At 46.3% G+C, this 26,270-nt stretch overlaps 1 protein-coding gene across 9 annotated transcripts in view; it reads right to left on the bottom strand.

The window, feature by feature from the left end:
- Positions 1-544: 544 nt before the first annotated feature.
- L1CAM (L1 cell adhesion molecule) overlaps positions 545-26,270 on the bottom strand; it is a 102,315-nt gene continuing 76,589 nt past the window's right edge. For 2 of the 9 annotated variants that reach the window (XM_082205696.1, XM_082205701.1), the window contains 9 exons: positions 24,586-24,805; positions 23,286-23,408; positions 22,827-23,009; positions 18,671-18,793; positions 16,430-16,597; positions 12,680-12,811; positions 10,804-10,876; positions 9,078-9,089; positions 545-2,759 (listed from right to left, as the gene is read on the bottom strand). In XM_082205696.1, the coding sequence (XP_082061822.1) occupies positions 2,531-2,759; positions 9,078-9,089; positions 10,804-10,876; positions 12,680-12,811; positions 16,430-16,597; positions 18,671-18,793; positions 22,827-23,009; positions 23,286-23,408; positions 24,586-24,805 (1,263 nt within the window). In that variant the 3' untranslated portion in view covers positions 545-2,530. The remainder of the gene's footprint in view (positions 2,760-9,077; positions 9,090-10,803; positions 10,877-12,679; positions 12,812-16,429; positions 16,598-18,670; positions 18,794-22,826; positions 23,010-23,285; positions 23,409-24,585; positions 24,806-26,270) is intronic. The other 7 variants (XM_082205699.1, XM_082205703.1, XM_082205697.1 and 4 more) reach the window with 7 other exon arrangements.

Below are 26,270 nucleotides of genomic sequence, written 5' to 3'. Positions count from 1 at the left end.
GCCCTTGGGACCCTCTCTTTTCAGCCGCACACCCGCTCACCACAGGCCACACCAGCTCTGCTTCCTCCCTTCGCGAGTGTGTATGCTTCCTTGAACTCAAATAACGCCTCATTGACCAGCCTGGAGGAGAGAGAGGGCTGGTGTGTGAGAGTGTATAGAAAATAGCCTCATGGAGCAAGGCAAAATTTGCAGTGGTTAGATGTGCCCACTTTTGCCTCTAATTCTGCCACAGTGGTCTACACTGGCTGGCAGCAGCTCCCAGATTCTCGGGGGAAAGTCCTTCCCCATCACCTGCTCCCAGGTCCCTTTTTAATTGGCGATGGCAGAAGGTGAACCTGGGATCTTAGGCATGAAAGGTATGTGGCCCACCACTCAGCTATGGCCCCTCCCACAGCACGATGCCACCTCAGTTCTGGGCAACTGTCACTGAGAGACGTAAAGAGTGTGCTTCGGATTGGCAAGAGGAAAACCGGTTTGGCTTTAGGGACCCCAAGAGAACACGACTGCCGTGAGCCACATTTCCCCATCATCACTCCAAGCAAGCTCCAATTCCAGCATTTATTTACCATTTTATAATTCTGTTTATATATACATATATATATATATATTAAAAAAGCCATTGAGAGAGAAAGGTAGATAGCAACAGACCTGACAAAAGAGAAGGATACACAGGGCAGGGGGGCTTGGAGCTGGGGGGGGGGAGAAGGAATCACAGAGTAGGAGGAAAGGGACTTTTCAAATGTTTTTTCCTTTTTTGTTTTTTAAATTCCAAGCCACCTAAATAGACCAACTAGAAGACTTCAAAACACCAGTCCTAAGATACCTAAAACAAACTCAAGCACAAGGGTTTGAAATATTTACAGACCAGGGAAAAGATGGGGTTTATTTTGCGTAGGGTTGCTCAAAACATCAGAGTACTTTTGTTATTATTTTTTATTATTATTTTAAAAAACGTTTTATGCAAAAAAGCAAGGGTTTGCTTCATCCCCAACAAGCAAGAGGGAAAAAAATTACATCAGACAGAGGCTGGAGATGGGGGTGGGGGTTGATTCGGTGAAGAGGCCACTTTCAAAAGACAGAACGTGTCGCAAGGCAGCTGCGTGAGATGCATTCAAGAAGCACAGAGGTTCTTGGGTTTTTTTCTTTTCTCTATTGTTTGTGGGGAGGCTGGGAGTGGGGAACAGAGAAAGAGGAGGGGGGGTGTCTGTGAAATGGTAAGGTATTTGGCCCAGTGGAAGAAACTGTGGGTTTTGGTCATCAGAAAAAGAGGGACATGAATTAATGTGGCACCCAAAGAGGAAGAAAAAGGAACAAGAGAGATGCGCGCGCGCACACACGCGCACACGCGCACACACACACACACACACACACCCTAAGTGGGTAATTCAGCACCAGAAGAGGACTAAGTTCTGGCGATGGGTTTCAAACTTTGTTCCCGGGGTGTAAGCTGGGGCCTCTTGGAAACTAATTTGGGGATTCCTCAGTGAGTCATGGCTTCTAAGTTTCTCCTGAAGAACCCCTTCCTTATGACCACCAATCTTCCACTGTGATGCTTAGTGTGGACCCTGGACCATGTCCCAGAATGCTTGGCAACTCAGACCTCCACGGCAGATGTGCAAGAAGGCCTCAGCAGACAAGCCTCGAGACAGAAAGTTTGAAAGCCACTGGTCAAAGGGAACTGCCCCCTGAACAAGGCATGGGTTGGGAAATCAAGCAAGCAAGGAGGGAAGGATTGACAAATCTATGCAGTGGGGTTTGGGGGTGCAGCTGGGGCACACCTCCCCTTGCTAGGTGCAAATGTTAGGAAACTTCAGTTGGCTTAATCCATGAAAAGGGGGTGCATAGCAGAATCAAGAGACCCACAGCTTTTGAACTTTCCAGCCCACTGATACTCATTCCTTTCCCACAGCCATCTTTTCAGCTGTCCCACAAGCCTTCCTTCCTTCTTTCCACAGGGGCAGGCAGAAGACCCCCATGGACTCCCGGCCCCTATTATTCCACCAGCTGTTCTGTCTGCTTCCCATGTCTTGGGGGGCGGAGTGGAGATGGGACTTTGCAGTACCAGTTAGTACCTGCTTCCTAAACACCTACGAAGAAGGAACATTTCTGAGGCTTGGGAAGGGGGTCATCTGTTCTTTTGGCAATTTTGAACCCTGAGCCCCACAAACCCCTCTAAGCTTGTCACTGCCCTGCCCTCCCCACCACAAACACACACACACACCCAATTTGGCTGAAGGATAACTGGGTTTTGGGAGAGGGGTGCAGAAAAGAGAGATATGACTTTGCTCAGGGCTGGTGAATAATTATGGGAATCCCCTGATTTTCTAACCCTCCCTGATGGGGTGGGGGGTCAGCTAGTAAACAAAGGGGTGAATTCCCCCAATTACCACTTCTGCTTGAGCAATTATTATTTCTTTGTTTCTTTCCCTTGGTGAGGAGGGGGTTATCCCTGTGTCCTCAACCCAATAATCCACAGGGAAATCCTCTTCCCCCAGGGTTGGGGGTATCCTTTGGGGAAGTGCCCCCTCTTTTATTCCAGGGCAGTGACCACATTGGTGGGACTCGTAGCCCCTGAGCTGTCATTTCCCCCTCCTTCTTTGCCCTTTTGACCGCTGTACTGGCCGATGAAGGAGCCGTCCTCATTGAACTGGACATCCACGCTGCCCCCATAGTCAGCCAAGCTGTCGTCGCTTCCCAGGGCTTTGATTTCGCCATTCAGGGAGGGCTGGCTGCTTGTGAAGGGTTTCTCCTCATTATCACTGCAGGGAGGAAAGAAGAGGGATGAGAAAGGGCAAGAGCAGCAACTGGTGTGCTCTACATTCCACTAGGCAAGGCAGACCTCAAAGGGAAGCATACAAATCATGGGTGCAGGAACCTGTGGCCCCCAAGGTGCCATTGAACTCCAACTCCCATCATTCCCGACCATTTCTTACATTGGGTGGGGCTGATGGGAGTTGGAGTCCCAACACCTGAAGGAATATAAGGCAGCATGCAAAACTGCAAGACTTGAATCTTTGGGGGTGGGGAGAAGTCAAGTGCATGCATACAACTGTGTGCCAGAGGACCAGTCCACACATTACAAATATGGCTTCACACACTGTGGGAACGGCTGTGAGAGAAACTGCATCTGCAGCGCACTTGTAGCCCTGCCCCCATCATTCAGCCCAGACACTGAGGTCCAGCTCCAAGGTTCCCTCATTGCAAGAAGGGAAGTTACAGGGAACCGTTCTTGGTAGTGGTGTCCTCCCTGTGGAACGCTCTCCCACCAGATGCCAAGGGAATAAACAACTATCTGACTTTTAGAAGACATCCGAAGGCAGCCATGTTTAGGGAAGTTTTTAATGTTTGATGTTTTCTGTGGTTTATAATGTGTTGGAAGCAGCCCAGAGTGGCTGGGCAACCCAGACACATGTGCGGGGTACAACAACAACAACAACAACAACGAGGTGGAGGAGGAGGAGGAGGAGAAGTCATCTTAGGGCTTATCCGCACTTAACCTTTCCTCTGGAGAGTTCCCCAGTGGCTCTTTACTAAACAGTGGCTCTTTACCACGGAATTGGAGCATTGCTCTTCATTGTGCTTCAACTTTAAAGAGTGGGTTTTCACGGGGAAAGCTCTGGGGCAAAAGATGGAGCTTTAAAGCATGGGAAGAGCAGGGCAAAAGGTTAGCATCGAGAAGCCCTTAGGCAACAGGTTTGGGTTGTCATTTAAGTGCAGCAGAGTGGAAGACAGACAGACCTGTCCCCTGGGGCTTAAGTCACTGAGAAGTAGCACTGTTTGTTTCAGTGGGTCTTGTGCAAGAGAAGTTCTTGGTGGATTGTGCCCCATCTCAGTGGGTAGAAGGAGAATGCACTTTTGATTATGCACTTCAGGCACTAACATGCTCAGCCACAGTAATCCACAGGATCACTCTCTGGCTCTGTACACACTATACCCTTCCCCCAAAGAATCCTGGGAATTATAGCGCTGCAAAGGGTAAACTACAGTTCCCAGTATTCTTCAGGGGAAGCAATGTGTTTTAAATGTGAGGTGTGTACAAAGCCCTCACAAACATGTCCCTCAGAGCCTCTTTTGAATGTGTGAAGTGCCATAAGGTGGATGAGAATGCCCAAATTCAAGTACTATTTAAAGCAGAGCTCAGTGAGGTAAGGTGGGGAGGGAGTCGGTTTCACACACACCCTGCTTTGTATGCAACCAGGCAAACATGTGCTTAAGATGCCTGTAAGTGTCTAGGTTGGCCCTTACAAATGTCATCATAAAAGTCCTGTGCTCCCAAGAGCATCAAATGCTGGTTGTGAGCCTACAACAAAGGAAAGTGCAAACGGAAATGCAAATTGGGAAGCCCAAGGTTGAGTGCTCTCCTGCGGGACAGGGAGAGGACCTGCTGAAGTCTGTGCTTCCAGGATTACACCCTTGAGGATCGCTGCACGTAAGAGAAAACGAATGTTTGAAACTGGCCCAAAGGGACACATTTTAACATTTGAAGAGGAGACTGTGGGCAGGTGGTCAACATATGCCTGAGCGATGCAATTGGCTTAGGATCTCAGGGATATGTTTGCAGACATCATCATCATCTTCATTTATTAGTTATACCCCGCCCATCTGGCTGGGTTTCCCCAGCCACTCTGGGCAGCTTCCAACAGGAGATTAAAAATACATTAAAACACCAGTCATAAAAAAACTTCCCTAAACCTGCACAATCTCTCCCCTGCCCCCCACCCCATGTCCCACATCTTCAGGTAGATCAACACCACACACCTAAAGTACATCCAATGTACATTTAGAGCAAACACCTTCCACCAAAGAATTCTGGGAGCTGCAGTTTAGGGGAAGTCATGAGCTTTAAATGTATGGCGTGGGTCTGTCTTTCCTCTTATTGTGAGAAGTGATCCCAATTTGCAATACAAAGCATGGCGAGAGAGAGACAGATACAGACAGACAGTGTCGGCAATAAACACACCAAAAAGGGGCAGGCCAAGGATATGCCCCAAAGGGCAATGTGTAAGCGTGCAAAGATGAAACACACAGCAGGAAACACTTTTCAGGCATGCATGCATGACTAAAACCCAAGCAGAGGAGTGGATGTGGAAAGTGGCAGGAGCAAAAATGCACATAAAGGACATGTAAAAAGTTTGTTTTATGGCTGCAAAACATGGGCTGTAAGTGAGCCAGAGATGGCAATGTTAAGATTCCTGCTCCGTGATTGCAGTCATGGGATTGTTGTCTTTCACATCACTGTATATGTTTTTGACCCCACAGAGTGGGAAGTGACGGAGACAGGATGTTTGTGTTACTGTGTTCTGTGAAGTGGGACTATTGTCCTTTGTTCTTTCTCTTTGCTGTCTGATGAGAAAGAGGAAAGAGCTAAGTCAAAATGCTCCGAATGTATTATATGTAAATAAAGTAGATTAGCCAAAATGCTGAGCTACTGAGTTCTGTTATGCAAGCTGCGAAGACTCTGTGGATCCATAAGTGTGCTGATGTCTGTTGGCATCAGTCACTGTGATGTTTGGGCAGAAGAAAGCTTTTGAAGCTCCTGAACGATTGACCAGGAAGGAGAGAACATGCCAGTCGGGCATGGGTCTCTGCCAGGGTCCTACTCGACAGTAGGACAGCTCCTGACAGGCATGACTGGGAAGAAAGTGTGGGTGTGTAATGGAGATAAGGCTATGTGTGCTTTAAAAATGCAGCAAGAAACCCCAAACGTTATATCAGGAAATGCCAGATCCTGCAACCTGTATGCATCATGCAAACTAAGCAAATCTGCATCTATTTCCTTAGCTCATATTATTTATTCTGACTTTGCTTGCTGTAGGAAGGGGCAATGAGCACCGTGGATCACTGAATGCCTCACTTTCTGGTCTCATGAAATCCTGTCAATACTCCTTTGGGGTTTGCCAATTTCACTAAATGGCTGCTCTGTCTTCACAACCATAAGGCCCAGAAACAAGCTCCCCAACCCAGACCCCATTTAAACAGAAGTTGAGATTCTCAAGACGCTATGTAGCTAGTACCAAGTTCTGCAGTTTTTCTGAACTTGTACAGAATTGCAGATTGCTGCACAGAGAGAGAAATCAGGTTCAAAGGAAAGTCCAATTGTACTACAGGGGTGACATCTGTTAGAAAGAAGCAGGCATATTCAGTCAAGTAAACCCTAGAGGGGCTGAGCAAAGCCCTGGCTGTAGAAGTGTGCAAACATGCCCATGAACTAATGAGGCAGGGACCAAAGTGAATCTCTGTTGTCATCAATTCTGACAAAGCTACGAAGGCCCATGCCCACTGCACACCGCAAAGAGGAAAGCATGCAGGCTGCAGCACTAGGAAAAAAGCATCTATTCAGTATCTCCCAAAGGGAGGAAGCGGGGAACCCCAGGGCGCCTTCTGCAAGGCTTAGATGGCAGGTAGCTGAGACGATGCTGCTTTGGTGCTCCAGGAAAGCAGATCAGGACAAAAGTGCAAGGGCTGGAGGGCAAGGGGGAGATCGTTACCTAATTCTAAGCATTGATGAACTTCAAGGAAGGAAGACAACAAGAGAGAAAGAGGTCAAATCATGCACAATTAGCTCTTGGGTCACTTTTATCCTGATGGCATTATATATACGCACACACTTCCTCTCTCCCCTGTACAACTGTGTCAGTTCCTGTTCATTAAAACCAAGTTTTGCCATTGGTTTCAATAGGAGATGGACTGCATTTGTCCACAGGTAACTGTTTCCTTTAGGACACTGGTCTTCAACTTGTGGGTCGCAACAGGAGCACTACCACCATGCAAATATATGGTAAAAGATTAAAAAATGGGTCTCCAAAATTCATGTTTTGGTTACAAGTGGGTCCTGAGTATGAAAATGCTGAAGGTTCCTGCTTTTGGATACAGTGGTACCTCCAGATACGAACGGGATCCGTTCCGGAGCCCTCTTCGCATCTAGAAGTAAACGTGAATAGCAATGGCACGTCTGTGCACGCACACGTTGCTTTTCGACACTTCTGCGCATGCGTGTGACGTCATTTTGAGCGCCTGCGCATGCGCAAGCGGTGAAACCCAGAAGTAACGCGCTCCATTACTTCCGGGTTGCCGAGGAGCGCAACTCGAAGCATATTCAACCCAAGGTATGACTGTATAGCTAAATTCTATGATCCACTTTTTCCGTGTGCACAGTATCTGGAATCCCAACATTGTTCAAAAATTATTTTAAAGAAAAGGGCTTTGGGAGAAGGGACGGCCAAACACTCTAAAATCAATTCTCCAAATTCATAAAAACACCATCAGTAAAATAATAATTAAAGCAAAGCACCCTTTGTAAAATGGGAGTTCAAAGTTGCATTGTTTATAATTAGCTAAAAATGGGTAACAAGTTGTCCAAACTTTGCCTTTTACAACAAGCTTTAAATTGTACTTCTAACGGGACCTCTTGGAATGCTTGATTTCATTCATTCATACAGTTTCTCTTATGAGCAATTTTGTAGTACTGAGGCAGCAGTAGCAAAAGTCAAATTTACAAATGCAATGAAGAATGTTTTTATACAATCTGAGATGTTAATGTTGAATTGTGTGAACGTTGCACTGCTCCAGTAGCACACACCTGCTCTTTCCTAAATATATACCGGTAATTAGGAGAGCTGTATCTTTAGTAGTTTCACTGACTGCCCATTGCAGTTCATTATGGAAGAGTACTGCATGCTTCAACTGATTGACTGAATTTATTTATAAGCTGTGCCCAAAGAGGCTAACAATAAATATTCACTTATTATCAAAATAGAAAACATTGGAGGGTGGGGGAGCTTTGAGACGGGCATATGGGCTCGTTGAACATCTGCTGCATTTCCTATGTCGGTGTTCATTGTTCAAAGCTCTAGGAACTTCAGCCGCTTGTTAGCCGAAAAGGATTATTGGCCTGAATTTGGAAAGTGCTGAATTGTTGCTTGGCAACAAAGAAAAAAATGAATGAAAAATGTGCAGCTGAAAATATACGGGATTTCGTGCTCCACCCCCACACATGTGGTCATCAGTTTTGATGATTACTGAATAGTGATTTTATATTCTTGAGTGTTTTCTTGTTTTGGTATCAAAACCCTATCTGTCTGTCTAAAAACAATCAATAAAACCAAAGTAGGAAGGCAGATAAGAAGATAAGATAAAATCAAGTTAAAACAACCACAGTTCAAAAAGGCCTGCAGTTAGCTAATGGAGAATGCCTTTTGAAAAAGCCAAGTCTTCACTCAGCCACCATCCCCAGCAAAAAACCACAACCCAAGAACGGGGGGGGGGGGGGAGAGAGAAACAAATGATCCTCAGGAAGTGGATATTACAGTGGCTCACAGACGTGCCACATGATCCTATGCATGCTTGCTCAGTAGTTAAGCCCACTGTGTTCTATGGGGTTTAGATGGGTTGGTGTGGATAGTACTGTCCATTCCCTACAAATCAGAGCATCTGTCATTTGAGCCTTGCTTCAGCAACACATTCGCAGGCCCTTGTTAGGCAAACCAGCATTTCCTCAAACCTCCCTCTAGGGAAAATAAAACTGGCCTATCTGCCAGAGCAGTTGCAGACACGCAAAGACAATATATGTACTTTTTTGAACACGTGAAGGTTGCAATCCTATGCATGCTTACCAGGGAATACCCCCCCCCAAACCCAGTTGGATTTACTTCGAAGTAAGCATGCTATGGCATTCTGAAGCCTTCATCCCTGCAGGATTCCAGACATTTATCGCATAATCTGCATATATATATCCTCAGGGTGGAAAGATCAGGCATGTAGCATTTCAAGGGAGATCTACCAAGAAATTAAAAGCCATTTTCACAAGCTAACATTAATAAGACTGCCTGTTAGTCTGGAACTCATCACTGGAATGCTAATGCAAGGCAGACAGTAGAAGAGAACAGCATTTAAAATGTAATCTGCCTTGACACCTATTTTTCATTTGGATTTGCAAAAGATAAGGAAAGCACAAAGCTATTTAAGGGTCATTTGTGGATAAAGACAGTGAAAAAGGGAGGGAGGAAGCAAGGGGGTGAGTGTCCTTGTCCAGCCCCACCTTCCTCAGGCAATATGCAGTCCCCGGATATCCCTCTTACCTCTCCAGGGACCTCCATTAATGAAGCAAGATATGGGGGAGAAAAGAGAGAAAACCAGTGTCATATTTTGAGAGTTTCCTGAGGGGACTAAGGGCAGAAATGCGTATACTAAGGCAATGTTGTACTGTGTGATTTGGGTCTATGGACTGCAATAAAGGGGTGTGTGTGTAAATATACTACCTGATGCCCTGATGTGTAGCACCATCATTTCTCAATCTCACACTTACTAAACTGGATTACTTATTAACTAGGCAGCACCAACCATCATTTGGCAGATGATGGTGTTTTGTACAAGACTCTGCAGAAGATCACTCACCGGCCACCACCGTCACCCTTACTCTCTCCTCCTGCTTGGTCACTCCCTGAACCTACCACCAAGGAAGAGGGACTCATACTCAAGACTGGGTGTCCAAATAAAACCCCCAGCAATTGATTTACATGAAGGTAATCCAAATCCTCTGCCAATATAAGTGGGATTTCTACAACCTGTATACATTATGCAAATTTGCATGACATCTTACTTAGTTTATTTTTCTTTTGATAGTCATGGAGAGGGAGAAAGAACTATTCAGGGCACTGAAGTGAGGCACAACCCACAGAAGTATATACTGTATTTTTCACCCTATAAGACGCACCTAGTTTTCAGAGGAGGAAAACAAGAAACAAGAAAACAATGCAAAGCCTCTTGAGCGAAGAGCGCAGGAGCGCTCCCGCTGCACTCAAGAGGCTTTGCATGGCTATCCCCGAAGCCAGAAGAGCAAGAGGGATCAGTGCGCACCAATCTCTCTCGCTCTTCTGGCTTCTGGGATAGCTGCGCACCCTGCATTCGCTCCATAAGACGCACACACATTTCCCCTTACTTTTTAGGAGGGAAAAAGTGTGTCTTACAGAGCGAAAAATACGGTGTTTGCAACAATAAGGGCTAGAAACTTGCTTCCTTTAAAAAAAGGAAAAAAAGAAAGCTTGAGATTCTTAAGGAAGCTGAGTTCTGTGGCCAATATCACATTCTACTGCTTTTCCACCTTTCTGCAAAACTACACAGCCCTGCTAATATCTCACAAGGTTTGGTCACTGGGATTCCAAGCACAGGCTGGATTGGTCAAGGTGTGGTGTTGGAGACTAGGTGCATGGCAGCATCAGAAGCAGGCTCACTTCAGTAAATATCTTGAAGTGTTGAGAAGGGGCACTACCTATCCAAACACCCAGGCTTGTTTACATCTCGGATGGGAGGATAAAGGAAGAGCATAAGAAGAGGAGCCCTCCTGGATGAGGCCAAGGGGGACCCATCTAGTTCAGGATCCTGTTCTCACAGGGGCCAACCAGATGCCCACGGGAAGCCCGCACACAGGCCATGGGCGCAACAGCTCTCTGCTGTCTTCAGAAGCATCACTGCCTCCAACAGCGAAGGCACAACACAACCATCAGGACTTGTGGCCATGGATGGCCTTATCCTGCATGAATTTGTTCTGTCTTTAATGCCATCACTGCTCTTGGATGCAAAATAAATCCCAGAGTCTGTTTCTCTGGCCACAAACAAATGCAGCCCACTAAACCCCACACTTTCCCAGGCACATGAGGCCACTTAAGTTCCTGAGGTTCAGACCTATAGAAACCACATGGATAAACCTTGTGGCCATGGAGAGTGGCTGCCTTGGCCCTGCATGTCTTTCCCACCCCACGCTCCCTCCTGAGCCCCAGCCGCCATCTCCACTCGCCTGCCTTGTACCTGTACTCCCCAAAGGTCTCGTCCTTCATAGGCCTGGCCTCGGAATCCACCTGAGTGTCTTCTTTGTCTTTCACTAGAGAAGAAGAGAAAACATGTCAAATGAGGTGAAAGCCTTGATGGGCAGGGGACCAACCAACCAACCAGAGCAGAGCAGAGGTTTGGAATGAGGGACTGGGGTGGGTGAGGTTAGTGCAGAAGGTGGCCAAGCAGGCAGGGAGATGTTATTAAAAAGGAGGAGAGGAGCAGCACTGCCTCTCATTCTGAAAGACTATGCCTCTCCTCTGCCTCACTGAGGTGTTGGGATGGGAACTATGGGAAAACTGCAGGTTGGGGGGGGGGACCTGTGGCAGACGGTTGTTAGAGAGCTGCCCCACAGCTCTTGGGGCTGAGTGGTTATCTGAATGAGGGCTTAGCCATGTGGGCTGGAGATGGAAAACATGCCCGTCCCCGCCAGAGCATTGAGATGTGCACTATGGAAATATTATTGTCCAGGGGTCTCTATAAATTCATTTCTTTTGTCCCACAGCCATCTCAAGGCAAATAAGCTTTGAAGCATTATGAATGCTGCCAAAGCTCTTGGATCAGAGATGAGTGGAAGCATCTCTAGATAACAACATGCTATTTTTTTGGGGGGGAGTTATTTGGGGCAGTTATTAAACATAGTGCTCTTACAAATGTTCCATCGGCCCAAGCATTTCAGTTTGCCAGATGAAACCTTCTCCCCTCTCCCTCCCCCACGCAGTATTCTCAGGGTTCTCCCAACCCCCCCCCATTTTATGTGGGAGGGGGAATCCCACTGCACTAGCAGGAATCACTGTGTTGGCTCCTGCTAGAGTAACTGTTCAGTTTCCTCCCGCCTGGGGCTTCCAACGCCCAAGGGCAGACAAGAGAACCCACCTGAGGCAGAGGGCCAGAGGAAACCATGGGCAGAGCAACAAGGAAAAATTTACCTTTCTACAGTAGTGCCTAGTTTGTGCACACACTCACACACCCCTCTCTAGCCTCCATCCAGGCATGTAAGTGGCATTACGAGACTTCAAGAGCACAGTCCAGTCAGAGCACACAAGGAGAGAGTGCAAAGCAGGGTCAGTGAGGGGTGCAAGAGGGTGGCTGGGAGAATTCCAAGGGGCAGGCAGAGAAGCCCGGAAAGCTGCATTCGGCCCCTGAGCCTGTGGCCCCCCACGCCTGCTCAGGGGACAGCAAAATAGTAATAAGAGCATATGAACAACACAAAGGTAACGCCAGTTTTCAAAAGCCTCAACTGTTTTGGCTTCTCTGCAAGGAGCCTGGGAGCTGCAGACAGGAGAGCATGCTGAGAAGCTGGAAGAGGCATTCTCACAAAGTGCAATTCCCAGGCTACCTTAAGGAAGCAGTTACCATGAAAACAGTTTATGCTGGTAACACGTCCGTGTCCTAACCTAAAATCTGTCTCTCCAGTACGTAATGCAAAGATGGGGAACCTCTGGCTCTCAAGATGTTACTGGTCTGCAGCACCCGTAATCTCTGACCATTGGCAATGCTGGCTGGGGCCGATGGAGTCCAGCAACATCTGGAGGGTGTCCTGTTTCCCCTCCCTGTTTTGGACTTACCCAGCCCAGTGGGTTAAATAGGGGACTTGAACTTGGATCGCATGAGTTCAACTCCTAGCTCAACTATGGACTTCACTCCGTGAACTCCATCAACTCCCCCGTCTCTCAAGCTCAGCATCCTTGTCTGTAAAATGGGAACGATAACAACCTACCTCACAGGAGTGTTGTGAGGACGAACGCCACCAGGCACACTAAAAGTGCTATGTAACTGAAAAGTGATAATAGCCTGGGGGGTGGCCCACGGGGGTCTGCTGCGAGGTGCTAGGGTGGGGCTGGGGGCACCTCACCCGAGTACTTGCCGCCCTTGCTGCGCTTGATGAAGCAGAGAAGCACCAGAACCAGGATAAGGAGAACGATGGCGCTGACAAAGCCGATGAACCAACCTTCCGCAGCAAAGCTCTTCTGGAAATCCTCAGCAACTGCAAAGAGCCCAGAGAGGAAATTAATGTTATAACTTTTGAAGCCGGTGAACTCTGAAGTGCTTTCGCCTGTTGCACAGCTTAGCAGAGTATAGCAGAGTACTGCAGCGTTTCTTAGGCAACACTTGAGATTGCCCAGGCAGGAAGACAACCAGGAACAAAGACTGACGACTACTAGTAACTTGATTCTTGTAGTTTATTATACACAGCAGTAAACATACAAGTCTATCTACAAGTTACTATTTTACAACACGAAGTGCTGGGCTGGGGCCCACCTGTTATATTCAATGCTTTAATGCTTTGCCCATCTCTAAATTCTGACTCTTGAGAGACGTTCCTCCAGAAAACATCTGACTGGAATGTGGAATTTCCCCATGATGGTGGAAACCCACCAAGTAAAAGTATGTCAACATGAGACTGCAGAGAGAACAACTTACTGTTATCTTGGCAGAGCCGCACTAACTCCTAGAGAAGACCTAGGTTCTTACCATATACCCCTGAACAACCTGGGTTCAAATAGCACCTGCTGATACACACACACACACACACACACCAGCTGATTGTGTGTGTGTGTTTTCAGACTGGGGGATTAGACCCATCTTCATGCAGCAGCGTATAGGAAAGTACATTCTGTTCATACATGGAGCAGGTCATTCTAGGAAATGCCACCCATATTATGCTGGTTCTTAAATGGAGGAGCTTGTCTTATTAAACACACACAAACACAGGCACATACCCCTCTACATCCAAAAATTTACAAAATCTGCTCCACGCATCTGGGGTTAAGGGTTCATTGGCTCCTGCTAGAATACTTCCTCAGAAATGCTGGAGCCATTTGCACCTAACAGTGGGCTGGGTCACTAGTTTCTCTCAAAAGAGAAACATCACTTTTCTGCAATGTTCTCAGCAGTATCGCGAGTGGACCAGCTGGTTGGGAAGGGCTCTCCGCCCATGTGTGGCAGATAGGGGCATTTACTCACGAATTCAGGAAAGAGCAGCATGGTTAGAACAGCAGCCTGGAGTCCTCCCTAACCAAGCACCATCTCTATATGAGCAGATGGGCCTTTGCAGCCCCATATTGAGAAAAATCAGCTGGCTGCTAATGACTCAAGAGGCTGCCTGCAACCCTCCACATACAGGCAATTAAAAGATACGTAGGAAGCTGCCTTATATGGAGTAAAGGGATTAGTCCATTCAGTGCTGTCTACGCCAGGGTTGGGGAACTTGTAGACCTTGGCTAGAGCCCACTCCAGTGACTGTTGGGCATGGTGGGTGGGGCTTGTGTGATCTGGAGTTCAACAACATCTTGAGAGCCACAGAATCCTTGCCACTACTCTAAGCTGACTGACAGTAGCTCTGCAGAGGGGTCTTTATCCAACCCCCTCCGGATTTATGAGGAATTGAAACTGGAACCCTCCATGTGCAAAGTGTGTGTCTACCATTGAGCTACAGCCATTTCCTGCATCCATGGGTCTACTCAGAAACCCCAAACATGGGGGGCTTACACATTAGCTAACAGCTTGAGAGAACGGAATGGTTTTCACCAACACACATACCAAGATGTTTAAGCAAGCACCAGACAAATGCATATGTGCTATCCCATTCCCACAGCTTGGGGAAAAGGCAGCAGAAAGCAAGCAAGCAATATAATAACAAATAATGAAGATTTCTCTTATAAAATTTCCTACTCCCCCCTCCAAAAAGCTCTCCTGATCTAAGTCAGTACAAATCTAAATATAGCCATTGCTCTCAGAAGTAGGATTGTCTTCCTAAAATTCACTCTCCTGCCATATAAACCAGCAGCCTCTTGTCCCTTTGTCTACATGGCAAGAGGGAACAATGACTCTCTTATCTTCTTTGCTGTGGCTTTAAAAATATTTCAAGACAGCAATCAAATCTCCACCTTCCCCATCCTTTCCCAAGCCTAGAGACACAACCAGCTCCTTTCAGCATCACTTCCCAAGTCTCCACGAGTATGAATCTGACATTTTTGTCAGATCACAGAAGGCCCTTCCTCCACTTAAAAGATGTCACATTTAATAGTGACAACCATAAATAATACATTACAACGCCTAATAAAAAGCCTGAGAAACCAGGAGGGAGGCAATGCTCAAAAGATAAATGCAAGAGGGCAGTACAATCAAAGTCTTTGAAAATATAATTGATAGATTGTGAACCACTAGCTGTGAATTGACTCCACACACACAAGCTCCTGTAACATCATCTTCAGGAACAGTTTAATGAAGACTGGAGAAGAGCCCTTCAGTTTGAAAGTATCAGGTCTGATCCTAATGTGGTTTTTTCTCCATTAAAAAATTGCCAGTGGAGGAAGACCCTTCCCTTTTAAAAGGCAGGCTAAAGTTGCTCTCTCCTCCAAGGCAGCTCCTTCATAGAATCATAAAACTGTAGAGTTGAAAGGGACCGTGAAACCCCCTGCAATGCAGGAATCACAACTGAAGCATCCCTGACAGACGACCACCCAACTTCTGCTTAAAAACCTCCACTGAGCAGGGCTGGCCCACGCATGAGGCAAGGTGGCCACCTGGGGTGGCAGAATCTGCAGGGCAGCAAACCCAGCCTCCAAGGAACGCATTGCTCACTGCTGCTGCTGCAGCGGCAGCAGCGATATCTGCAGCAATGCTCCTTGAAGGCCATATTTGCCTCCTCCTCAGTAGCTCCCCACCATGCTGCCTCTGCAGTGGCCTCTCAGAAAACAGCTGGCAAGGCTGGTCTTCCCCTCCCACCCCTAGGGAGGAAATGGATGGGGCCACCCTCTGAGGTCTTCTGAGTTCTGCGCCCACCTGGCATGATTCAGAGTAGGCCCCTTCCCGTGACAGCCTTCGACTCTCACTTCACCCATCAAGTAGGGTTCCTGGTGACTCAAGGGGCACAGGATCCCTCACTCTGCCTTAGTCCATCTTTTTCTATTATTCTACTATTCTAATAATAGTGGCAAGAAATTGGAAGAATGAAATCTTACCAACGATTACAGGGTGGCAAATCCTTATGATAGAATACCTGCAACTAGCAAAATTAACTGGAAAAATTAGAGGAATGTCAAACCAGAAGGTATTTAGGGAATGGAAAGTATTTAAAGAATACTTAAAAATGTACTCTACGAACGATAAGATACTTGCAGAAACAGAGTGATACTGGTAACCAAGAATTACTTGAAATACAATAGTGAATTATATGTCTATATACAAAATAAAGTAATATGAATCTGTGCAAAGAATACAGATATTATAAGTGGTATAATGAAAATTATTGGAAGTTATATATTTTAATTTGTCATGTAAGTGTAATATATTGTATTTGTTTATGTTTGTTTTTCTATCTTTTCTTATTTCATTGTTTTTATTCATTTGTATTATTTTCTGTATTATATGTTATGTCATGTATGTTATGTATCTCGTGTATATTTGTCTATATGAAAATTAATAAAGATTTCCTAAAAAATTTTGTTTAAAAAAATCCATCTTTTTCTTTGTAGTAACCAAGCTGCAATAAATCTCTTTGATATCATTCCTCACCTTTTGGTCTTGTTATTGCTCACTGATCCAGCAAAAGAACCACTCTTCTTAGCAATGCAACCCCTTGGTCCGAAATACCACTTACCTACGCCACTAGTTTCAACCTCTGTCTCCCAGATGGTCTGATCCTCCCCAGTGCGGTGCGCTTTCACAAGCCGGACCCGATACTGCTTGCCTGGCTGCAAGTCTGCGATGCTGAAGGATCCCTGGCTGGAGCTGGCATCCCCTACGGTTCGCCACGATTCTTTATCTGCTTGGAAAACAGAGAGAGACAGGGGGAAACCAGACTGTGCATTCAGTCCCCTGGGCAGCCACACCCTTTCACCTGAATCTGGGTTAGGTGAAGTCAGCGTGAGCAAACCTGACCTTTTCAGCCTTTCATTTCCCCAAGCTTAATTCAGTTCTCCATGTTTCCACATAATTGTTTGTTTTGTTTTTTTAAATGATTGTAAGATTCACCAGTGCTTTAGTGTGAACATTTTATAAGCAATATTGCTGAATATACACATTTTTTGCAAAGCATGTTTTCCCTAATATTAACACTTTCCCTAAAGGAATGCATTTTTGTATGTTATTTTCACTAATATATGCATTGCATGCACCTCGATAATAAGCCTCTTATAATAAACCTCTTATACACATTACTTCCTGCCAACCTAGCAGGTCTAAAGCACATCAAAGTGCAAGTAGATCAATAGGTACTGCTCTGGCAGGAAGGTAAACGGTGTTTCCGTGCGCTGCTCTGGTTCGCCAGAAGCGGCTTAGTCATGCTGGCCACATGACCCGGAAGCTGTGCGCTGGCTCCCTCGGCCAGTAAAGCAAGATGAGCACCGCAACCCCAGAGTTGTTCACGACTGAACCTAACAGTCAGGGATCCCTGCACCTTTACACATTGCTTGGCTGGAGTACTTCCTTGCAATTTTCAGTGAATGTGAATGTCAAAGGGTGGTTGTGCTTTGGCTTGTGCAGTGTTTTTTGGACAGTGTGAATTCAGTAGACTTTCCTTTAAATGCAAACTTAATTGTACTTCTCCCCCATCTCTAGCTAGAACAGGCATGGCCAAACTCGGCCCTCCAGATGTTTTGAGACTACAACTCCCATCATCCCTAGCTGACAGGACCAGTGGTCAGGGATGATGGGAGTTGTAGTCCCAAAACATCTGGAGGGCTGAGTTTGCCTATGCCTGAGCTAGAAACTGGCCTGCTGATGCTGCCCAGCAGACACTAAGAGCACAGGCTGATTTGTATGCTGCCTTTCCTCTCCTTAAAAAGTGTATATAACTATGTTATTTCAGAATTTAAGGACCAGCCTCCACTCTCCAAGTTGTTGACTGAGACACTGTCAGTATTGTTACTAAATGCCATCAATATTATTCTGTTCTCAGATGCTCAGATGGGCTCATGACATCTGTTGCTGGCTTTGGAGGATTTTTGTGAGAAGAATTTGTTCATGCCAAGAGCAAAATTATTGGGAAATATCCATCATCACACTAGCAGAAGAGGAATGGAGGATAGTCTTCTGCTCCATCCCATCCCTGCCTGCAGAAAGGGCATTGTGTGTCAGAGCAGCAATTAATTAGCTCCCACTCACTCAAGCAGCTTTCTCTTCAAAATCCTCCTTTGCAAATATTGCTGTTTATCAATACTCGGTAAGGCAAATATTTCACTTCAGTGTATAAATGACTAACATTTATGCCATTTGCCTAACTTGATGAAGAAGGATGATAAGTATGTCCAAAATCTATTCACTAAACTATTCACCTTTTAGAGGTTGAACACTGAATTCTAATCATCAAGAATGCTGAGATGGGAAGATCTGTGCTGTACCTGTGGTCCTCCAGGTGCTGTTGTCTACAAACACCCTTCGTCCCTAACTCACTGGCCAAGCTGCCTGGAGCTCATGGGAGTTGGAGTCCAAAAACATATGGAAGGTCACCAAGGTTCTCCAGCCCTGCCCTGTGCTCTTTTTGTTTCAGTAGCAAAGAGAATCCACATTTTCAACAGCAAGTGTCCATGCCTGCCACTTTTTCCAGGTTCTAGCAACACAGTCCATTTTCTGTTGGCAGGGAAGATTAAAACCAGTGCACACTGCTAAATGTGCAGGATATTTATGGACTTGGTTGACCGATGGAGTCATCTGGTGGCTATGAGAAAGCCTCTATCCTTCCTTCTCAATTACCACACCTGTAAAATTACAGTAAGTAGCATCTCAGTTTCTCTGGTGGCACAAAGACCATGAGAGAAGGGAAAGTTGCTGTGGTTTCCCCTCCCACCCACCACCCACCTCCTTCTCCAAAGGGCCACCGCCCACCTTTGCTTGCTCTTACCAGTCTTGCTCATAAGATGGACTTTGATTTCCACATCTCGCTGGTTGGGACGTGGGGTCCAGACGATGGTGGTGTAGTTCTTCCCTGTTTCACCCAAACTGATATTCATAAAGCTCAGGTTCACTGGGCATGGAGGCAGAAAGAAAAACAAGGTTGCAGAGGAATTTATTAACATTTCAATGCCTTCCTTAAGAAGACAACAGAAAGTAATGCCTGATTAACTTCATGGAGCAGGGACGAGGAATCTATGGCTCTCTAGACATTGCTGGATGGCAGCTCCCAACATCCCAGATGATTAGCCTTACTGGCTGGGGACCAGTGGGAGTTGAAGCCCAAGGGCATCTGTAGGGCCACAGCCCCCCCCCCAGCCTTGCTACAGAGCCCTCCATAGAGAAAAACAACATAATCAAGGCAGAAAAAGCATCTGGAAGTGATACCCTATGATCCCATGCATGGATTGATCTTCTCTGCCCATCATCCTGAAATTCTGCATGAAAAAAACCACAGATAAATCTGGAACATGGCATAGATTTTTGTTTTCTGAGAATCATTGATCCTGAAGGGAGTGGGGAAGGTAACCAAGATAAAGTGTTGCTTTCCTTTCTTTCTGCTTCCAAGAGTGATAGATACTTCTGGCTGTGGAAGTCTGAAACTGGGGGTCCTCCAAGAACTAAGGTCATTTGGCAGAGCAAAGGGGACCTGCCACCCTTACTGGAGTCAGATGTGGAGAATGTGGCGGACTGTTGCTTTTGCAGCAAGCACTCACTTGGTTGTGAGCAGGTTGCTTGGCAGGGGGTTGGACTCGATGGCCCTTGTGGTCTCTTCCAACTCTATGATTCTATGATTCTATGATTCTATGATTCTATGATTCTAAGTGATGGCACCAGCAGCCTCTATTGGCATTGCTGGTTCTCTAACCACCACCCAGAACACATGTTGCAATGCAGCCACATGAAATGAAAGTAGCACTTCTTCCTGCACCTCAAAAGCACCGTTTAGTAAGGGCCCTTTCCCCTTAGGCAATCCCACTCCATGGTAGAAAGCTTGTCACCCAGCAGAGATCTTGCTGCATGAGCCACCACTGCTTGCTCTCGTGTTCCAAGCAGTCCGGCCCCAACGATGACAAGCAATCAGAAATGTAGTTCTTTATTGGCAAAGCACTCGATCGGATCAGTTTCTAAGGTGCAACAAATATACACACTACTCCTGCTACTTAGCTAGCTAGGAAGCTACTTCTTCAGACTTATACTCTAATTTGCAGCAACAATGCAACCACACCCCACTCAGCTCACCTAAACCCCCTCATCTGATATAATGTGTACAAGCAAGTGGCAGCCTATAGTGGTGGCGGCTCCAGCTGCTCCTGTCGCTTTAATCCCCTCCTTGTCCTCCACACTTGGAGACAGGGTGGGAGAGGATGGAGATTCTAATGGGCCTGACTCTCTCTGGGACTGTCTCTTTGGCCCCTGCGCCTTGCTACAACTCTGCCCCTGCCTCCTTCTCCCAGACTCTTCCCTCTTCCTCTTTCTCCACCCCCAGCTCCTGTCAGGCAGCTGTCGGCGACTCCCAGCCAGTTGCCAGAAACATACAAAGACAAGGGAATGTTTCTCTTTTTATCCAGTACTTACAGAGAGAGGCTATAGAACCCAGCCTCTGGATAATGGTGTTGTCCCTAGTGAATCTCCATCCCTCATCCCTTCCACCTCCCCATTCATCACTTCTACGGGAGCTGCTCCACGCCCTCTGCTTTTGAGCCCTTTGCTCTCCTACTTTCAAGGTTCGCCGGGTTCTGGGAGGTGGAGTCTGGAATGCTTTCTAAAGACACTGTGTCTGTCAGCTGTTGCTCCCCTGCTGCTGCTGCTGCTGCTGCTGCTTCCTCCTCCTCTCCCATCATTTCCCAACTTTTCCCTCATCTGCCTCTGAGCTGCGACCTCCCTCAAACCCCTGTTGTAAATCTAAGCTGTCTTCCTCTCCCTCCTCCCTGGAAGGGTCAGGCTGGGGAGGCGGTCTCCACCATTCCTCCTCTGCCCAGTCCCTGACAGCTCCTGCCTCACGGGCGGCGCAGAACCCCATAAGTCACTGGTTCCTTCCCCTGGATCATCCTCCTACCCCGTTGGTCTTCTGCCCACCCCTCAGATGCCTGTCCATTCTTAACATCTTGGAACCACTGCTCTTCCCTTGGAATCCACAGATCTCTGGATCCAAACAATTTTGCCCAGTCTTCTGCCTTGCTCCCTGTCTCCCCTCTCTTACTGACCACTGCTACTAAGCCAGTGGTAAATTCTGAACTGCAGGAACTTGTCATGACAACCCCCATAACTGAACCACCAAGGTGAGTCCAAAATGCACGTTGCTGTGCTGATGCATCACACACACACACACACACACACACACACACACACACACCCCGCACAAGAACAGCACCAGATAGCACAATACCCCCTTTTTAGAATGAACTGACCATCATAGAATTACTGAGCTGGCCTCATTTTCTGACTTCCTCTAGACTAGTAGTACAAACAATAGTTCAACTTGAAAGCTTTGTCACCACCTCATTCACATGAATTGTCTGTCAAAGAAAAGTCTGCCAATTGTGGAGAAAGGCAGAGGCAATCTTCACACAACAGGAGAAGATCTCCTAGTTCCTCAGACAAGAAATCAAGAAAGAAAGCCTGGTCTTGAAGTATCACCTGACCAATTATGTTCTATTGGTGCAAGAAGGTTTCCTTGGTTGACATGGAGGGTTCCTGCAGTTTGGTGGGAGTGAGTGAGTCTTTGTCTGACATCCCTCAGGACACCAGTTCAAGACCCAGGGGGGATTCAAGTCTTAATACTTGTTGTTGATCATAGAGGCAGCCTTGTTGCAAAGCAATGCATTACCTCCAGGCAATGGATCATGGATGCCATGAAACATATCATTCTGACTAGCAGAGTACAAACCTGCTAGAAAATTCTCCATTGGAATGCTGAAGCAATGGAAGAATATTTCCTATATTCATCAGTGAGAAAGCAATGTTACACCTTGGATCTTCTGCCTCAAGTACTCAGCTTATTCACACATGAACGAGGCTCAGGCTTGCATGTTTACCCCCATGCGGCCCCTTTATTTAGTTACTTCTTTCATGGGGGCAAACCATAGTTTACCACTACTGTATGTCAGAAACTGGAAACTATGGCTTGCACTTCCCCTTCCAAATCGAAATTGCAAATCAGCTTCAAATCATGGTTTATCATGCACAAACCAAAGCATGTTGGTTAGGATGAAATGACAAAGCACTCTGTTGCTGAAGAGGGAGAAACTAACTGATACAGGGCACATGAGGGGACGAGAGAACATGCAGGACTTGTTCACATAGTGCTTTATCACTTGATGTCACTTCTGAAACAAGCCATAATTATCTATTGGCCCTTGATCCTGCAAGTCCCTGACCTTCATGTTGGGATCAACACAGGAATCACTCTCTTTGCATGTGGCGTATGGACATCAGGTATGTCTACTGAGTCCCCCACGAAAGCCTTTGTCTGGGAACCTTTGTCTAAAAGCTGTGCCAGGGACAGCAACATAAAAGAAGGTCAGTGAGAAACCTTGAGTACATTTAGCAAAACCTGGAGGGCCAAAGGTTCCCCATCTCTGACCCAGAACATACAGCTGTATCCTATAATCTCTGAGTGTGAATACAATTTCTATTTGAATTTCAAGAGTATTTTTTTTAAAAAAGGAGCACACACACTATCACCAATCCAGCAAACAAATACATCAAGGATTATTCAAAAGTCCTCCTCACGACCTGTTCTTATTCTTTTCAAAGGCACCTACTTTAACTTACAAAAAACAAAAACGGCAAACTATGGGTGGCCCTGGGAGCAGTGCCCTAGGGCCAGGCTATGGCAGGGGGGTGGGGGTGGCCTTGCCCCAGTTTTGTGCTCCTCGTCCTACGCAGGGAGTTTGTGCAACCTCCACAGGAAACATCTTCTCTTTCTCTCCCTGGGTTTGACAGGGATGGAGGAGCCTGTGTGGCCCTCTGGATGCTCTTGAACTCAACTCCCATCAGCACCAGAAAACATAGCCAGTGATCCGGGATGACAGGAGTTGTTCAACAATATCTGGAGGGCCACAGGTTCCCCCTGGAGGGCGTATCCATAAGGCTTCACTTACCTGACTCGCGCATTGCATGCTCTTCCAGAACAAATGGCTCCCCTGGCCCCACACTGGTTTCTGCCCATAAGTACAACTTGTAGGGAGTATGGGGGGCAAGGTCAGTGAGATTAAAGTCATTGTGTTCAGCACTGATGCTGTAGGAGGTGGATTCCAGCGCCGTCTGGTTGGCTGTCTGGTTGGCTAGGCGCAAGAAGGCAGAGAGGGTTGGAGAATTAACAATTAGGGTTGTCACTGTTAGTTGTCACTACTGGCAGTATTACAAGTAACAGTAGCAGCAGTATGCTTAAAAACACAATCTATACTCCCACATCCAAAGTACAATATGCTTTATTTTTACTAAGAATATTTTGGGCTGTTTTTCTGGACAAATGCCCACTCAAATGCCTCTCAAGCCCCCTAGTATTCCACAGACCAACCTCACTGCAAGCGGCCAGACAAACGCTTCCACGGACTCACCTTGCTGGAAGGCCAACTTGTATCTCAGCAATTTCCCATTGGGGAATTTGGGGGGCGTCCACTCCAGTTTCAGTGCCGTATCTGAGATGCAGTCCAAGTGGAAGGATGCTGGGGGACTGGGCACTGTGTGTGGAGGCAGAGAGAGAAAAGGAGAGTGAAGATAGTGAGAGGAAGCATTTGGGAAGAAGTGGGCCACATGTGGTGAAAAGAAACACTCCCATTTCAGAAGTTTCTTGGGGCTAAAAAGCTGAAAGTGAGCACCAAGAGACCAGACTGCTACCCCTGGATGTGGGAAGCCCGGGTTCATATCCCAGCTCAGGCTCAAAGTTCACTGGATTACCTTGAACAAGTTATTATCTCTCAGCACAACCTTTTACAGAGGATTAACAAGCTCCATCTTAGTTAAACAATGGGATAATGTTTCAGCTTCCTTTCTTTAGATCATCTCATACACAATTACATAAGCATGGTCTATCAACAACAACATGATCTTGCAGATGCAATAAGGAAACTGCTTCCTTGAAACATGTTTATACAGTGTTCAGTTTTGGAAAAAAATTTTGGGGGAAAGTATTAGGAAGAATAAATATCATTGTGGGGAAAGAATTAAAAATTTCAGAAGATAACATCAGCTTAAACTATAGTTTAACCCTAATATATGGGGCTTGACAATCAGTCAAAATAAATGGATTCTCTGTGCCCTTGAATCTGCAAAAACATTGATATTGATACATTGGAAGGAGCAACGTCCAGCCCTCTTCAGTCAGTGGATAGATGAGATGGCAACTCATGAACAGATTGCTTTCCGACGAAGATTATTGCTTGGGGAAATTTAATGATATTTGGAAAGTATTTGTCAAAACCATAGTGACACATGAATACAGTAACTTAAGGGAAACAATTAGTTTATGCAACTACACATATACAATATAGTTCTGTAACCTTAATTATATTTTATGGTTATTTTGTTATTGCAGTTTTCCTCAGTTTTTAAAAATGTTGCAATGTATCTTTCTTTTTCCCTTTAAACAACAACAACCTACTACAGAGGACTTTTGTGGGATAAAATGAGGTTACCCAACGTGTTACGCTGAGGTTTGCTGGAATTTTTGTTGTTATTACTGTTATAATTTCTGTATGCTTTGGTACTTGCATCTAACAAAACAAGGGCAGAGAATGCGGTGGGAGGGCTCAGCCCCTAGAAGTAAGAGGAGCATAAAGTTAGCAGCAGGTTAGCCATATGCGTTGAGGGGAAGATCAAATGTGGAGGGTTTGAGGGTGATGGGCTTCGGGCTCTTACCTCCCTCCGGGGTGTTGAACTCCAGGGCCTCATTGCAGGGTCCCTCGGCCTGCCCATTCAGCACACTCATCTGAAGTCGGTACCGGCTCCAGGGCCTGAAGCCCCCCAGGGTGACTTGAGACACATCCCCTTCAATCTCCAGGTCCCCGTGGGGGTGGGGGTGAAGGTAGACCTGGCGATGGCTGTGCTCTGCCATGGTCCCAAAGTTTGAATAATAAATCTGGGGAAGGGGGAGAGAGAGGAACAGAGATTTTACCCCCAGTTCTGTTAGCCACACATGCACTCACAGTTGTTTGGTTCTGGCACCCTTTGTGCAAAGTGCCTCTTGCCATGTGCAGACTGCCTCCCTGCTCCAAGAAGAAGGTTTTTTAAAAAACCTGATGGGAGGTACCTTTGATCATGTAAAGAGTGATTTTGCCCTTTTAATGGCACATAGATTAAAAAAAATTATTCTTATTACACTGGTGCCCCGCAAGACGAATGCCTCGCAAGACGGAAAATCCGCTAGACGAAAGGGTTTTCCGTTTTGGAGGTGCTTCGCAAAACGAATTTCCTATGGGCTTGCTTCGCAAGACGAAAATGTCTTGCGAGTTCCTGTGGGGTTTTTTTCCTCCCCCCCCTTTTCCCAAGCCGCTAAGCCGCTTATCAGCTGATCCTAAGCCGCTAAGCCGCTTAACAGCTGATCCGCTAAGCCGCTTATCAGCTGATCCGCTAAGCCGCTAAACTGCTTATCAGCTGATCTGCTAAGCCCGCTAAGCTGCTAATAGCGCTAAGCCGCTAAGCCGCTAATGGGCTTGCTTCGCAAGACGAAAAAACCGCAAGACGAAGAGACTCGCGGAACGGATTCTTTTCGTCTTGCGAGGCACCACTGTATTATTCCCCACCTTTTCTCCTGACAGGGACTCAAGGCAGCTTATAGATAAAACAAGAACAGTTTAATCTATAGGGGCCCAGAATGTTTCTGAGCACATCTTCACTCTTTCTCAAAGGGCCTTTTTTAAAAAAAAGCAAGGAAGCAACATTTTATCCTGGCGTTCAGTGCAGTGAATGTGGCAGCTGGGCAGAAGGATGAAATTCTGGCTGGGACAGTAAAATTATTGTGAGTTGGCAGAGCTGTTTTGCATTGTACTGAAATCCTTTAGGCCAGTCGGGTGTGTGTACACTCAACTAATTTTTTTAAAAAACACACACACAACAATAATTCTGCAGCAAAGTACTGTATTCCAAATTCTGCACCACAATTTGCTTCCATAAATTTCTCTTATTTTGCTCTGATTTAGTCTGCAACGGCTTACTATTTTGAATAATTTAGGCTGCAATCCTATACCACCTGAGTGGGAACCAGGTCTTATTGATCTCAGTGGGACTTCTTTTATGGTCGATATGTCCAGGACTGTGCTGTGCTATTACAGTGGTGCCCCGCAAGACGAATGCCTCGCAAGACGGAAAACCCGCTAGACGAAAGGGTTTTCCGTTTTTGAGCTGCTTCGCAAGACAATTTTCCCTATGGGCTTGCTTTGCAAGACGAAAACGTCTTGCGAGTGTTCCGATTTTTTCCCGCTCCCCCCCTTTTTTTAAGCCGCTAAGCCGCTAATAGCCTTTTAGCCGCTAATCCGCTAAGCCTTTAATAGCCACTAAGCCTTTAATAGCTGCTAAACCACTAATAGCGCTAATCCGCTAAGCCG

The sequence above is a fragment of the Podarcis vaucheri genome (genome assembly GCF_965113315.1).
Source record: "Podarcis vaucheri genome assembly, chromosome: 17".
Lineage (NCBI taxonomy): Eukaryota > Metazoa > Chordata > Lepidosauria > Squamata > Lacertidae > Podarcis > Podarcis vaucheri.
The sequence above is the reverse complement of the archived record's forward strand: the minus strand, read 5'-3'. Positions and strand labels throughout refer to the sequence as shown.